The 16,271-nt window shown below is 54.2% G+C and overlaps 1 protein-coding gene across 1 annotated transcript in view; it reads left to right on the top strand.

Annotated features, from left to right (window-relative positions):
• Positions 1-16,271, top strand: part of FOXP4 (forkhead box P4) — a 58,344-nt gene that overhangs the window by 19,639 nt on the left and 22,434 nt on the right. Inside the window, exons 2-3 of the mRNA XM_036398372.2 lie at positions 278-497; positions 8,955-9,044. Coding sequence (XP_036254265.1) covers positions 294-497; positions 8,955-9,044 — 294 coding nt within the window. The 5' untranslated portion in view covers positions 278-293. The remainder of the gene's footprint in view (positions 1-277; positions 498-8,954; positions 9,045-16,271) is intronic.

Raw genomic sequence — 16,271 nt, 5'->3', positions numbered from 1 at the left:
TCACCACGAAATACTTTGGGATTTGGGGAAAACAAACGGATTCCTGTATTCCTGTAGCTCTGTGTCTTGCACCAGGCTCAGGGAAAGCTGGAACTGTGGGTTTTCCTTAAGGACTGGGTTGCACTTGCTTTGCCTAGGGACGTGCACCCTGTTTGCAGAAGCTCCACATTTTATTTTTTGGGGGCGAACCGAACGCAACCGAAACCCAACGCGGTTTGACCCCCCATCCCACCGGGATCTCAGCCCCCATTCTCAGGCTCTTCTCTCCCCTCTCTAGGTCCTGCTAGCGAGTCATGATGGTTGAATCTGCCTCGGAGACGATCCGCTCCACGCCCTCGGCGCAGAACGGGGTGAGCAGCCTGAGCAATCAGCCCGATGGCGGCGGCGGCAGCGGCGGCGGCCCCGGGGGCGGCGGCGGCGGCCGCGACGGAGCCGCCGGAGCCGAGGCCAACGGAGAGATGAGCCCTGTGGAGCTCCTGCACTTCCAGCAGCAGCAGGTAATTCAGGGAACCCTGTTCCTTCAAGCCTAGCTTGCACAGGCAGCGGGTCCCGGGTGGGTGTTTGGGGCAACATTGGGTTTTGCCGTGATTTGTGCTTGGGGTTGGGTTGCACCAGGTTTGGCCATTCATGGTTGAGCTGCCCCAAAAACTGGGGGTTTGTCCTTGTCCTACATTCCTTGGGAAGCAGAGCCCATCCATCCAAACCTGTTCCTTCAAGCCTGGCTTGCACAGGCAGCGGGGTTCTGCAAGGATGCGGTTTGGGGACAACATTGGGTTTTGCCGTGATTTGTGCTTGGGGTTGGGTTGCACCAGGTTTGGCCATTTGTGGTTGAGCTGCCCCAAAAATCAGGGGTTTGTCCCTTGTCCTGCATTCCTTGGGAAGCAGAGCCCATCCATCCAAACCTGCTGGTTTTTTCCTGCCTGCTCTGCCCCCCATCAATCCGCAGGGCTGAGACACCAAAACCCTTGGCAGTAACACCAGGAGCAGGTCCTGCCTGAGAGGATTTTGGTTTTCCAGGAGCTGCTTTCCCATTCCCAGCACTCCTGGAGATTGAACCTCACCCACAGGACACGTGTGACAGTGACATTGTGTGCAGCAGCTCTGGATGTGCCCTTGGGGTAGCCCCTGCCACACGTGTCCCCTCTCAGCCCTGGGGACATGCCTGCAGCTCACCTTTCCAAACAAACTTTGGCAAAAAAACATCAATTTCCCTGCTCGGCTACTAAATAAGGCAATGATCCCTCTCCTCGTACGGAGATCGCCTCCCTGAGCCATAAATTCCAGCGTGAAAGCTGTAAAAAATTGCTGTGTCTGATACTTTAGTAGGGAGTGCTGTAAATCCATTACCTGGATAACAGGCGTTCCGCACGCCGCTAAGCCCCTGTTCCCCGCATCCAAAGGGTAATCATGCGTGTAATGCCGCTGCCAGTGCCCCTCTGAGGAGCTCCCTGCTCTCCCTCCTGGAATTCCAGCGGATAACAGGAGATCCGTGTCCCCCCCCCCCCCAGCCAAAAAGATGCAAATCGTGGCTGTGAAATGGGGGATCTCCTCCAGAAAATCGGGAGTTTCGTCCTTGTGGATGCTCCTGGTGGATGCTGCTGTTTCGTTTCACTCCCGTGGCGTTTCTCCTGGTGGGAAGCTGGCTGCCATGTGGGATTATTAAAGCAGAGGGTTTGGTGAACTTCCAAAAACACCAAGTGACACCTCCAGCGACAGCACCTGGGGAAGGGGGAGAACTTATCCCGAGGATTATCCATCCATCTTCCTGCTTCAGGGAGCAAGGCTGAGCACCAGCTGGGGTCAGGAATAAATGTCCCCACAGCGGGAGTTTTGGACAATTAGGTGCTTGATGGAGGCTTTGCTCCATCCCCGTGAGCACCCAGCGTTCTCCCCGGGTTTTTGGATGGCTGGGCCGTTCAGTGTGCTCACTCCTCGCCCTGGAATGGCAGCACTCCATCCTGATTCTCATTGAGCTTTATGAAATCTCCCCAAGAAACCTTGGGAGGCCTGCAGGGGTGGGAGCCCACGTTTCATCCTGGTGTGCCCAAAGCTCTGTGCCTGTGGGGATTTCTGTGCCCAGATTCCATTTGTGCCCAGATTTGACCTTTTCCAGTGCCTGTGACCTCCCTGTTTTTACAAGTGTGAGGCCAGACAGGTCTTGGCAGGGAATTTTTGGGTTAAAGCTGCTCTCCAAGGGTGCTGCCTCGAGGCGGGTGGGATGTTGAGGCCATGGGGGTGCTGTGGGGTGCTCAGGGACCTTTTTTTGGGGTGTCCCTCAACATTCCCTCATCCATCCCAATCCACACCACTTCCCGGAGAGCCTGGAAGGGGAGAGCAGGGTGGAAAGGGCATCCTCCTCCCCTTCCTCCCTCCTCCTCCTCCTCTCCCTCCCTCTCCCCAGCCCGGGGGCTGGCGCTGGGGTTAAATCCCTGCATTTCAATGCTCGGGATGGGGCTGAAAAGCCTCAATAGCTCACAGCAGCTTTGTGCAGGGGCTGGCAGAGGGGAGAGGTCGCCCGGGGGCAGCCCCTGGCCCGGGACCCCTCCCCTGTCCCCGCTGTTGCTGTGGGAACGTGGAGGGACCTCCGGCACTGCCGGGCTCCAAAGGGATCTGCCAGGCTGGATCCCCCCGGAATTCCTGGGGGAGGAAGGAAAGGGAAAAGGGAAAGGAAAGGAAAAAGGGGAAAGGAGGCATGGGGTGATGGGAATGGCACATCCCTGTGGTGGGGGATCCTCTGGATTTTTAGGAGTGGGAATGAAGCGCTGCTCAGCCACAATTTGGGGTCTTCCAGGGTGTTTTTTTTTGCCGAATTGCTGCAAAGGATTCCAACTTGTAGCCAGCAGCTGGTGTTTGAACACATGGGGTGCGGAGAGATGGAGTCACTGCAGGTTTGGGGTGCAGGGAATGGAGGGAAAGGATGGGGAAAAAATCCTTGCAGACACAGCAGGAGTTCCCCATGGAGAACCCAAACCCGTGCAAACCTCGTGGAGCAGGGGTGTCCTGGCAGAAGCAAGGGGACAATCCCTGAGTCTGGCACCCCACGGGAGCTCCCTCCAGCTCTAAATCCATGGAGAAGGAGCCAGCTGGAAAATCCAGCTGCTCTGGCGTTGTTTGGGGTTGTTTTATGGTGCAAAAAATACCCAAAAAATTGCGGCGTGCTGCAGACGGACGTCAAAGAAACAGGGAGGAATAAACAAAAATAAGACTTGTTTTGGAGAAGGAGCAAACGGGACTTTTTTGGGAGTTGGGGAAGGGTGTGGAGGGGGAGGAGAGGCACTTTGCTGCCCTGGGAGAGATACCATTCCATAAAACATGTGATCACATCTCAAATATATTGTGTAATCCTCTATTATTAGGGTATTTAAGATAAAAACGAGGCCGGAGCACTTAAGTGAAACTCATCTCTCTCTTCACTTCCCTGATTCATATTTAATATTTCACTGAGGACAAATGCAGGAGCAGTTTTTCCTTTTTTCCCCCCTTTTTTCCCTCCCTTTCCTCCCATTTTTTTCCTCCTTTTTTCCTAATATTGTCCTGTTTTTCCCCCTTTTTCTCCCCTTTTTTCTGCCTTTTTTTCCCTTTCCCCCTTCTCCCCCTTTTCCCTCATTTCCCCCCCTTTTTCCCCCTTTTTTCCCCCTTTTTTCCCATGGGATGGGATTGTCAGGAGGGTGTTCCTTGTCCTCTTAATTACTGGGGCTGGGTTTAACCCCTTCCCTGTGAGGATTGAGGAGTCAGGAGCAGAGGAATAAAATCCAGGAGCACTGGAGCAGGGTCAGAACAGCTGGGGCTGGGCCACAGACACAGAGCTGGGTGTAAAAAGGGATTTATTTTTTTTTTTTCATTTTCCTGTGAGGAATTGTGTCATTTTTTTTGCTCATTTGGATCTCTTGGAGCCATTTGGTTCTGGTTAAGCGAGGCCAGGGCTGGGCTGCTGGAAGTGCTCCTCAATATGGCATCATTTACTGTTAATATCCAGCTAAAAATATCCTTGTGTGTTGTTTTAATGGCTCTAATTCTGGAATGTGACGATGTCATTTTTATGAGGTTAGTGTAAAAAATCTTCCCTTTCTTTTTTACCATTTTTTTCAGCCCTTCCCAACCTCTCTCCACCCTCCAAATGGATCAGAGGGAAAAGGGAAGATAAAAATTCCCTTCCTCCCTTTTTCCATGCAGAAGTTCTTGCTTTAATGGAAATTTTCAGGTGTTTTTATTCTTTTTGGAAGGTAAAACACCATATAAAGCTGTGATCCAGGTGGAAAATCCCTCAGATGATTTTGGGCAGCTCTCCCCTGTTGGAATTAAAAACTCCATCCTCATAAAGTGAAATATCTGGTAAATGAGGCACTTTCAGATACCCCAAGCAAGATTTTCCTTTGTCCTGGGATTATTTTGTGTTGATTTTTTGTGGGGGGAGGCTGTGACTCCTCCTTTTCAGATGACCCATGGATGTCTCCATGCTCTCCAAACTTTTTTTAGGAGTTCTTGACCCATTTCTTCCCAATCAGGAGGCCTCAGAGAGGCTCTTCTGGGGCAGGTTTTGAGGAGGAAAAGGCAGGGATGAGGATTAATCCCACATTAATCCAAGGTGTGGTGTGAGGCAGCTCTCTCTGGGCTATTCCAGGGCTGGAGCCAGGTTTGGGTTTTTTGGGTTTTTTTGTTTTGTTTTGTTTTGGGTTTTTTTGGTTTTTTGTTTTTGGTGGGTTTTTTGGGGGGGTTGGGGTTTTTGTTTTTTTCTGTTTGTTTTTTTGTGGGGTTTTTTTGTTTTGTTTTTGTTTTTTGGTTTGGTTTTTTCCTGGTGTTTCCCCATGGCAGAAAGGGGAGTTTGTGGTGTTTACCATGGAAAAGGTAAAAATCAGCCAAAATCTGCCCTTGCTGGGGTCTGGAGAAACATCCAGCACATCCAGGGGTGGAGGGGGAAAATTCAGAATAATCCTCAGGTAGGCTGGGTGGGAATTGGAAAATGAGACTGCTCCCCTGCTGGAGGCTGTCTGGATTTGGGAATGGTTCAGAGAATTTGGGGATTTGGGGTCTGAGGGGAGGGATGAGCATCCCTGGGGGGATTCTGGGAGCAGGAAAACCTCCAGTGCTGTGGGAGCAGGTCCTGGCAGGGTGGGATTGGTCCCAGCATGGCTGGGCTGTTCATTGACCCCTTCCCCATCCCAGTGACACCTTCCAGCATCTCCCACCTCTCCCTGCAATCCCAGGTGTGTTCCACATCCCAAGGAAGTTCTGGGCCTCCCCCAGCAACGTCCAGGTCCCCATCCTCTTCCTCATCCTGGAATGTGCTGCTCTTGGGGAGGGCAGAGCCAAACCACAGCAGCCCTGGCTGTGTCTGAGACAAACTTTTTCTGGGATCTTTTGCAAACTTTTTTCTGGGATCATCTGCAAACTTTTTTCTGGGATCATTTGGTGATCAGAGGGAGTTTGACACAAGCAATTCATTCCCAATTCTGGCTGATGTGCTGATGACTCCTGGATAACACCAGGCATTGGGATATGTGTTGATTTTTATTTATAAATAATTTTCCCTCTGGTTCACAGAGGTAAAATCCCATCTAAAAATCCCATCTAAAATCCCATCTACTCTCACAGGAAAACTCTTCCTTCTGCTTCCCACCTCCTCAGCCCCAAGGAGAGGCTCTGACTGATGGAAATCTTCACCCCCCCACCACTGGGCTGCTCCTCCTGCCTTGTTGGGCAACAAATGCAGCTGACAGGTGGCTCTGCATCCTGAAATTCCATCCTGGGTGCTCCACATGCTCTGTCCAGGTTTTCATCCCTGTTTGAGGGATCCTGCAGCAGATTCCATCGCTGTCTGAGGGACCTGCAGCAGGTTCTATTCCTGTTTAGAGGACCTGCAGCAGTTTCTATTCCTGTTTAGAGGACCTGCAGCAGGTTCTATTCCTGTTTAAAGGACCTGCAGCAGGTTCTATTCCTGTTTAAAGGACCTGCAGCAGGTTCTATTCCTGTTTAGAGGACCTGCAGCAGGTTCTATTCCTGTTTAGAGGACCTGCAGCAGGTTCTATTCCTGTTTAAAGGACCTGCAGCAGGTTCTATTCCTGTTTAGAGGACCTGCAGCAGGTTCCATCCCTGTTTAAAGGACCTGCAGCAGGTTCTATTCCTGTTTAGAGGACCTGCAGCAGGTTCTATTCCTGTTTAGAGGACCTGCAGCAGGTTCTATTCCTGTTTAGAGGACCTGCAGCAGGTTCTATTCCTGTTTAGAGGACCTGCAGCAGTTTCTATTCCTGTTTAAAGGACCTGCAGCAGGTTCTATTCCTGTTTAGAGGACCTGCAGCAGGTTCTATTCCTGTTTAGAGGACCTGCAGCAGGTTCTATTCGTGTTTAGAGGACCTGCAGCAGGTTCTATTCCTGTTTAAAGGACCTGCAGCAGGTTCTATTCCTGTTTAGAGGACCTGCAGCAGGTTTCCATCCCTGTTTAAAGGACCTGCAGCAGGTTCTATTCCTGTTTAAAGGACCTGCAGCAGGTTTCCATCCCTGTCTGCAGCTGAGCCCAGCTCAGGATGGGGAGGGGACAGAGGCAAGGGAGGGAGGGGCAGCTCCAGGCGTTTGCCAGAGAGGCCCCTGTGTGCAATTGTGAGGCCATGTCGGGTTTTTTTCCCTGTAAATCTTTGTAATTTCGTGCTTCAGAGCACACCAAAGTGAGGGAGCCAGCAGGGAGTGAATTAAATTCCCCCCTGAGAGGCGGCGTGGTGGGGCCGAGCCGCCACCCCGGGCCAGCCAGGCCTTGGGAAGAGAAATTTGAACTTTGGGAAGACAAATTTCAGGAGAAATCCCGTGCAGCACTTTTTGTGTGCTGGAGAAGTTTTGTGCAGCACTTTTTGTGTGCTGGAATTCTGTTCCTGAGGGTTTTCCCCCTTGTGTTTTCCATCCCTTGCTGTGCCGATTTTTGCCAGGCCGGAGCAGGGCCCTGCCCTCGCTGGGTCTCCTCTGTGAGGTGGTGCTTGCAAAAATGGCAGGAATTGCATGTGGAGAAGCCAAATCCATGGAAAACTCTGCTAAAAGACACTTGGAAAAGCAGCTAAAGCTCAGGGATTTGCTGTGGGGATGTGGGATGCAGCTCCAGCACCCATCCTGGTGGGAGCCTCGGGCCTGAGCTGCCATCAAGTGGATTCCTCCACCTTGGCTTTTAACTGGAATTACTGTTTTCATTTCCAAAAGTAATTAAAATATCAGACCTTGAGCTGTCATAACTGTCACAGGGTTCTTGTGCTCGCATTACCGATGCACATCTATCCGTGGTAATAATAGGGAAAATAAAATGCCCTGAAGAAAAAAGAAAACATTGGGGCTGAGGCAGCTTCGGATCAGGACCATGGGATTTTTCCATCAGTGATTCCCAGCAGTGAATTGTGGTGTTTGTCCTCGAGGATCTGAGTTTTGAGTTGTTTGGATAAAGGAAGTTTGGGAGTTATTGGTTGGGGGTGCTCAGTGGCCATGGGGCAGCTCTGGGTGCACAATCCTGGGACACAACTCTGGTAATTCACCACAGCAATTGAAAATTAGGATCCATTTGCTTATAAAATTCCTCAGGTTTTGATTTTTTTGGGGCTCTTTGGTTCGTGGGATGGTGACAAACACAGCCAAGGGTGCTCAGTGCTGTGTCTGGGTTGTTTGGTTTGGGCCTCGTGCTATGAAATTATAATTTTTTTATAAAGTAAGGCTGGGTGTGTTAAACCCTTTGCTCTCAGCTTCCAACTGGAAATTCCCTCGTTTTCCACATGTCCTTGTAGTGCCTGTCCAGCTGTACAGAGTGGGTCAGGTGGATTTTCCACCCCAAAGATGTGGCACAGCTGGGGCATCCTGTGCTCTTCCCAAGAGTTCCCTTGTGCAGAGGGAAATGGGTCCCTGAAATGGGACCTAAAATGCTGGGAATGACTTTTCATGGGTGCTCCATTTGAGGAGAGGCTCTGGGTTAGGGTTCTGTAGGTGCTCCTTGGTTTGGATCAACAGGTGAGGCATGTGCTGAGCTGTGAGTGGATTTGGGGAGGGAAGGGGGGTGGAGATTTTTCAGAAATGTGCCCCAAAAACCCCAGAAGGAAGGAGAAGAATCCTTGTAAAGCAGAAATAAGGAGCAAACAGGTCTGGGAGCACTGGGTTGTTTTCCTCAGAGCTTTACTCCTTTTCCTGGCTCCCAAGCTCTTTTTTTCAGCTCACGCTTGCTCCTCTCTCCTCATCTCTTCACAGGTTTTTCCTTCATTTCCCTTTTTCTCCAGCTGCCCACAGTGCTGGGCATGGCTCTCTTATACCTGTGTTTTTCACAAGTGCATTTTATCCATTTCTGTTGTTTTTTTCCCTATTTTTGTGGGACTCCCAGTGGAATTTTTGTGGGATTCCCTGTAAAAAACCTGAAGAACTCATCACTTTTTCTAGGCAAACCCCCCTAAAAACAATCAGGTTTCATGTGTGGGTTGCTGAGCACCTCCTGGATCACCATCAAATCCACTCAGACATATTCCTGGATTGATTCAGGCTGGAATCCTGCACTTGGCTTCACCCAAACCTGGCTGGGGACTGGAACTTTCTGCCACAATCCAGTTAATAAAATTAAATACCCACAGTGGCTTTGGGAACAAGGGACAGCTGCAGGAAGGTGGTGGTGGTGGTGGTGGCTTTGAAATAAATCAACCAGGGGACAGATCTCTGAGTGGCTGTGCCAGGGCTGGGGTTTGGGAATGATCTTTGTGAGGTGGGAATGCTGGAGCTGGTGGGGATTTTTGGGAGAGGACAGGTTTGTCCCCATGGGGGCTGGCAGAGTGCTGGTCTCTAATGGGATGTACTGGTGGGGCAGGAGGGAGCATCGGGGAGCGCTGCCCTCTCTGTGCATCAAACCCATCCTGTGAGGGAAATCCATGGAGAAGGAGCCAGAGCTGGAGGAGGAGGAGGAGGAGGAGGAGGGAGCCTTGCTCATGCCCACCCCTGTGTCTCTCTTGCAGGCTCTGCAGGTGGCTCGGCAGTTCCTGCTGCAGCAGGCCACGGGGCTCAGCTCCCCCAGCAGCAACGAGGGCAAGCAGCCAGCGGTGCAGGTGAGCCCCGGGTGTCCCCTGTCACCCCCTCCTGGGAAGGGCTGGGGACAGCACAAACCCCTGTCACCTCCCTGGCTGGAGCACTCCAGGAGTTAAATCCTCTGGAAACCTCCAGAAGTTTCTCGGGAGGTTTTTTTTGGGTGTGGGAATGGTTGGGGAGGGGAGGTCGCTGTGTGTCACCACTTTTTGGGACAGTGTTTTGGAGACAGGGTTTCCCAGGGTTGGAGCATCCCAGGATTGATGGTGGGTGCTGTGAGGGTGGCACAGGGCTGGAAAAGGGAACAATCTTTTGGGCTGGAGCCAGGGCAGGTCCTCCAGGATGGGACAGAGGCCCAGCTGGGATAGGGATTTGTGACACTGGCAGGAAAATGGGTTTTGGGTTGGCACATCCTGCTCCTGTAGGGATGGGGCACCTCCCTTTGCTCCCCTTCTCTGCCAGAGGAAAAGGGCAGAAAATGGGCAGGAGAGGGGTGAAATCTGGAGAGAGGGAGAGGCAGGGAGAAGCAAAGCCCAAGCGATGGGAAGTGACAATTTAAATAGCTGTGCGGAGGGGCTCTCCCTTCAGGCTAATTAAATTTATCGGAGAACAGCAGGTTACCTTATTAGAGCCACGTGGGTTTAATTAACAAAGGAAAGTAATTAGCACAAGCGCTCTCGGAGCTGGAGGTCCTGCCTGTGCCAGGCTGAGCCAGGTGGCAGCAGGAGCCAGGCTGGGATGGGCAATCCTGGGATCCTCTCCTGGCTTGGAGTGCCAGGGCATGGCTGAGCCATCCAGCAGCAAATCCCAGCACTGCCAGGGGTCAGGAGAGCCCAGAACCCCCGGGCTGGGAAACAGCAGCTGGGTGGGAGCAGTGGGAATTAGTCAGGGCTCCTACGGCACAAACAGGCGGCTTTTTCCAGCGGTGCCGGCAGGAAGGAAATGCAGTCACTGCATGGAAAATGTCTGCAGAGGACAAAGGCGGCGAGGGTGAAGTCAGATTCCGGTAACCGGCGCCTTGCTCCCCTCCGTGGGTGTGTGTCCCTGCACTCCTCCTCCTCCTCCTGCTGCTGCTCCTTATCCCTCCTTGCTCTCCCTGGTATTCCCGGCTGGATGCAGCCGAACATCCCGTGCTGCTCCCCAGCCTCCCCTCCCTGCCTGCCCATCTGGCCAGCGGCTTTTGCCGGAGCGAACTGGATCTCCTTCCTCTCTCTCTCTCCCTCCCTCCCCTCCTCCCTTTTTTCTCTCTCTCCGTGTTGCAAAAAGGACTTGTGAAAGTTGTAGACGTGAGTCAGAAATAGCTCATAACTCAGCAGCGCCCGGCAGTGCCTCCCCCCGCGGCCCCGCCGGCAGCTGGAGCGGGATCTGACCGAGGGGAGATAGGGGATTAAGCAGACTCCTTTGAAAGGAAGTTTATCTAAGGCACCGTGGTGTGGATGAGACTGGCCAGGACGGCTGCAAGAGGAGGAGGAGGAGGAGGAGGAAGGCTGGCTCCCAGCACAGCTCTCCTCGGCTTGGAGGCAGCAGGAAGCGCAGCAGGGTGGGAATGTTTGGGAATTGGGTGTCCTTGGGGTGCAGCCCCCCCCAAGTTTGGGAATGGATCTCCACATCCATGGGGAATTTTGTGTACCCCCAGCTCTGTGCCAGATGGTTCCTGGGGGAATGAGCAGGAGGGTCCCAGTGCTGGCAGGGAGAGCAGGAGACCCCCCCTGCTTGCCCACACTATGCACTCTCCTTGTCACCCCGCTGATGGGGATGGGACATTTTTGGGGCACCAAGCCAGCAGGATTAATGACATTCCCAACAGCCTGAGCTTAAAAACAACCAGGGAGCTGCTGGACTCAGCAGCATCTTGGGTTGGGGTTGGTTTTGGAGTAGTGACCCTCTTCCCACAGATGCCTGGAGGTGTGTGTGGACAGTCTCATGTTGCCGCTCCAGTTACAGCTGCAGAAAAGGGAAAAAAAAAAACCCAAACCCCATCTTTGGGTGTTCTGAAACATTTAAAAATAAGTTTATTTCTTTACAACTTTAAAACTCTTGAAAACTTGGTGGGCACTGACAAAATGTTGCTTTTTTTGGGGGGGGGGCTTTTGGTGTTGCAGGGCGTTGTCATCCTGGGATGGTGGCAGCAGCAGATCCCCCTGGGATCCAGGAAATCCCAGGGGAGGAGGTGCTGGAAAAGCAGCACCCCGAGTTGTCAGTGCTGGCTTGGAGGCACCTGGGGATGACAGGGTGCCCTCTTTGGGGGCCCTCAGAGCTGCCTCTGCTGGCATCGAGTGGTGGGAAGGGAGAGGGGCTTGAGGGCACCCGGGGAAGGGAGGAGAGGAGTTTGGAGCAAACTGCGGGAAATTGCTTTTCTTTTGTCTGCTGCAGCGGGGAGGGCAGCAGAGCGGAAAAGTGTATTTTGTTGATTTGAAACTTGAGTGAAATGGGTAATGAAGACAGATCAATACCAGCCCTTCTGCGTTCCCTCTCCGGGAAAAAAAAAATCCAGCAACAGCAGCAGCCTGTCTGTCCATCTGGGCTCGCACTGAGGTTTTTCCATTTGAACTTGGGGCATCCCTGTCTGTCCCTGCTCCATCCCAAAGCCCCAGCTCTGCCAGCCCGGTGCCACTGCCACCATCCCACTCTGGGATTGGTGTTTTGGGTTCACAGAGGAGCAAAGTCACTGGAATCCCTGTGGAATCATTGGTGTGAGAGCTGTGCCAGCACCCTGTGCTCATGGAGGGGACGTAGGGACCCTGCCCTGGTGGTGCTGGGGGACAGGGGCTGGCTGAGGAGGGGGCTCAGTGCTGTCACCTCTGCTGCCACTGTCCCCAAGCAGCGACTGGAGCCCAGCCAGGTGTGACTGGGGCCTCCCCAGCAGGAAGGCTGCGCTAACGAGGGTGTGCTAATGAGGATGCTCTAACGAGGATACACATTGGGCTGAACATGCCCGGGGATTGATTCCTCCTTTTCTTCACAGGAAGCTGAACATTAGGGCCTGGTGTCCTCCACGCTGGTGTCCCCCCACCTGCTCACCCTGCTGCCACCCCACCCAGGGCACTCATTTGGTGCTGGGGCTGTTCAGAGTGTTCCTAAAATTGCTCCTAAAACCACCCACAGCCTCAAAACCCAGCCTGGCACATAGGCCTGAGCTTCATTTCTCTTCTGACCCTGGCCAGTGCATTGTCTCATCCCAGCCTGGTGAGGTCTAGAGGTCCACAGCAGCGTTTGGGGGGCCCTGTGCCACCCCTCAGGGTTTGTAAGCCATGGCTGGGGTCACCTCGGTGTCAGTGGCATCACTGCCTGGCACTGGGAGCACTCCCACACTGTCTGAGCCAGATGGATCTTGGAGCTCACCCAGGGATGCTGAGTGCAGGAAGGGAGGCCAGGATGTGCCAGGAAGGTTGGGGTTGCTCTGGTCCTGTGAGAATTGGATGCTCTGGGGTGGGATTTGCTCATCCTCTGCCCTTAAAACAGCACGACTTGAAGCTGCTTTTGGTGGTTGTTCCCTCCCTTCTGTTCCCAGTCTCTTCAATTTGTTTCTGTTTGGTTTGGATTTGAAAAGAGTGGATAAAATTAGAAAAAACAGCACAAAGATGTTTCCTGCTGTTTCTAACTGGGAGTTAAACCCCAAGACAGGATCAGAGCAGGGATGTGCATCCCTGAGCTCTGTGGAAAACCAGGAGCACCCTCTGGAGAGAGAGAGAGAGAGAGGGGTGCTCATCCCTGTGATCCCAGAGCAAGCAGGGATGGGGGGGACGAGCTCTGGGCTGTGTGGTTGGGATGTGGAGCAGGAGCTGCCCCTTCCCGTCGTGGCGGTGACGTGTGGCCCTTGGGGATGTGGTGGCTCCTGCAGTGACCTCCAGCCCGGGTGACAGCAGAGCAGGGATGTTTGGAGGCTGATGGAGGATGTCCCCAGGCTGTGCCAAGCCAGCTGTGCCCAGGGTCAGGAGGACAGTGTCCCTCTGATGACAACACCGTGGCACTGCAAGCCAAGGCTGCCGGGCTGCGGCTTCCCCCGCTCTGCCTTGTGCCTGGGAGTTCAACCCGCTTCCCGTAACAACAACCCAAAAAAATCCAGGAAAAATTTCTCAACAGCCTCGCTCCCCATCCTGCCTCGTTCCACACAGCCAAGTCCTGCTTCCCTCAGCTGGCTTTGGCTCAGGGAGGGAATATTCCCTGGAATACCTGCCTGCTTTTCCACCCACTGCCTCTGGCACGGGGATTCCAGCGGGGCCCGCCTGGAAAAGCAGCCCCTGGAGATGCTGCTGGCCGGCCCGAGCAGCGCCGGCTGTTTCTGGGAGCAGCCAGAGCTGTTAGTAAGCACTTTCTGCGGGGTGGCAGCCGGCCAAGGCGTGAGTCAAACCCTTCCTGACTCGGTGTCTGGCAGATGCCAGCTCGTGACGCGTCGGGCTGGTCCCCAGCCACTACTGCTGCTGCTCCGGGGCTGCTGCCGGGACCTGCTTCCCGAGGGATGTGCTGGCTGCAGGGACATTTCCTGGCTGCTCCTGTGCCTGGGGGTGGTGGCAGCTGGGTGACACTGAGCCCTCAGCTGAGTGACACTCACCCCTCACAGCCCCTGTGCTGCTCTGGTGTCCTGGGGTGGTGGCAGCTGGGTGACACTCAGCCCTCAGCTGGGTGACACTCAGCCCTCACAGCCCCTGTGCTGCTCTGCCTGGCACCCTTCAGCTCTCATGTATCCCAGATTTTGAGGCAGCTGCTGCCCAGATCCTGCTGTTATCCAGGGATGCCAGGCTGGCCTCATATCCTGCCACAGGGAATCTTGTCACTGAGGGCCATGGATGCAGGGTGTCCCAGGGCCATCCCTATGAGGCTTTTGGCCAGGTTGGGATGGACATTTCCACCCCCATTTCCATTCCGATCTCATTTTGCCAGAGCAGCAGCTTTCCCTGTCCCCAACAGAGGCAGCTAGCAGTGTCACCAGAGCTTGGGACAGAGAGCCCCCAGCACTGGGGTTTGCTGGCCCACACTGGGGTCAAGGCAGTGCTGGAACATTCCCAGCACCGGGGCGTGGGATGAATGGGAGCAAAACCGCCTGTAAGGGAATTTCCTCTCTTACTAAAAGTTGCTGCTTTCTCTGGAAACCTTAACTGGGAGAGGAACGTTTTCCACGCTGTGGGGAAATTCTTCACAGGAACCAAGGAAGCAGCAGAGCTCAGATGCCCCTCTCAAGTTCACCCCATCCCCACCTCACCCCCACACGGATCCGCCACCATTTCTCCGTGTCAGCTCCGCATCCGAGCGGGGGGGGGAAGAAAAAAAAAGCCATTTAATGCAGACAAAGGTTGTATGAAAATATAATTCTGCTTTTGTTAGCAGCCATCAAACTCTAAAAAGCGTCACTTTTGTTTTCTTGTAACATTGTGAAAACCTCGTGTCGGATCGAGAGCTGGGGCCCTCTCGACTAATCGCCTCTCCTTTGTGTTTTTAGATTATAGGGGCAATTAGTGTTGTCAAAACCTCTGGCAATTCTCTTTGCTCTTGACAGGGTGTCAGTCCGCTGGGCGAGAAATGGAAGGTGTTATAACTCTCCGGTAATTAGGATGCCTCCGATTTGAAAATGCCAGCAAACGTGTTCGAGGGGCCGCGGGAGGGGGCGGGGAGCCCGCCCAGGCTTGGGGGGGATGTGGAGGAGCAATTAATTAGGGGCTCTCATTCCGAGCACGTTGCTGGCTGATGAATTGGCAGAGGGAAATTAGCGGCGCTCCTGGGCGCGCACCTCGCTCTCCTCGCCAGCTTCCCCTCCTGCCCAGATGTTCACCCAAGGCTTGGCACAGCTGGCTGCGAGCACCTGGATGCCCAAACAGCAGCTCTGCACTGGGTGCTGGTGCTCGGTGCTCTCTGGTGGGTGCTGCAGCCTTGCAGGGTGTTGGGGCTCGTTCCTGATCTCCAGCCCTCGCTCTCCTCTCCAGCTTCCCTCCTGCCCAGATGTTCACCCAGGGCACAGCTGGCTGCGAGCACCTGGGTGCCCAAACAGCAGCTCTGCACTGGGTGCTGGTGCTTGGGGCTCTCTGGTGGGTGCTGGAGCTGATGAATTGGCAGAGGGAAATTAGCAGCATTCCTGGGCACCTCACTCTCCTCGCCAGCTTCCCAGATGTTCACCCAGGGCACAGCTGGCTGCGAGCACCTGGGTGCCCAAACAGCAGCTCTGCACTGGGTGCCGGTGCTCGGGGCTCTCTGGTGGGTGCTGCAGCCTTGCAGGGTGCTGGGGCTCGTTCCTGAGCTCCAGCCCTTGGGTGGGAAGTCAGAGGAGTTTAATCGATAGCTCAGCCACGGAGGTGGCTGGAGGGGGAAACGCTGGTGACAAACAGAGCTCGCCCCGTGCCCGACGCCTCCCTGCAGCAGAATGCCTGAGTAAATAGATAAGGCTTTGCAATCTCCCTTGAAGGTCAGCTGGACACCCATCACAGATGGGAGGGACTGCACGGGGCCAGCCTGTGGTGCCATCCCTGCTGGAGTGGCTGCGAGGGGTCCAGGCTGGGCAGTCTGGGCATCACTGGGAGGGCTGGCAGGAACCAGGCTCTCCATGGGACTTTGCTGGGTTTCTCTGCTCTTTTGAGTTCCTGAGATGCTGGGCTGAGGGGCTGAGGAGCTGTTTAGTTTGGATCAGGACCTGCTCCTTGGCGTGCAGCTGGGTCCTGGCTTGTGCTCTGCCCCATCCCACATGCCAAGGAGCTGCTGCCTCTTCCTGGGATCCCCTGGAAGAGCTCGTGGCTGCTGGTGGCTCCTGACCAGCAATTCTTATTTGCTTTCCCAAGGAATATGAGGCATCCAGGAGGGTCATTAAATTGCAATGAAGCCCTAACCCTGCCCAGAGCCTTGGGAAGGGCTTTGGGCTGGTGGGATTGGTGGGAGGCCAGGACAAGGCAGCTCCTGATGGCTCCATCCGGGCATTGCTCCACCTGGGCAGGACCCAGCAGGGCTGGGATCCATCACTGACACCTTCCCAGGAGCTTTGCCCGGGGTGTGGACCCGTGTTTTGATAACCAAAGGCAGGGGCTGGCAGGTTCCCTCGGCCCTCCCTCCTCTTGGCACAGTAATTTCAGGAGTTACTGGTGTCAGCTGGAGGTAAAGCTTTGATGTGTCTGGAGAACCCCGTAACCTCTTCCTCAGTGCTCTGCTCTGCAGAGTTATTTGGGTGATCAGTATCTTCCCACTTCCCTGGCGTTTCCCTCCACCCTTCCCATGCTCCCAGCAGGGGAGGGAGCTGTGGTTTGGTGCCCAGTTCCCCCAGCTAAATTGCA

The sequence above is a fragment of the Molothrus ater genome, chromosome 25 (genome assembly GCF_012460135.2).
Source record: "Molothrus ater isolate BHLD 08-10-18 breed brown headed cowbird chromosome 25, BPBGC_Mater_1.1, whole genome shotgun sequence".
In the NCBI taxonomy this organism is placed as follows: Eukaryota; Metazoa; Chordata; class Aves; order Passeriformes; family Icteridae; genus Molothrus; species Molothrus ater.
The sequence above is the reverse complement of the archived record's forward strand: the minus strand, read 5'-3'. Positions and strand labels throughout refer to the sequence as shown.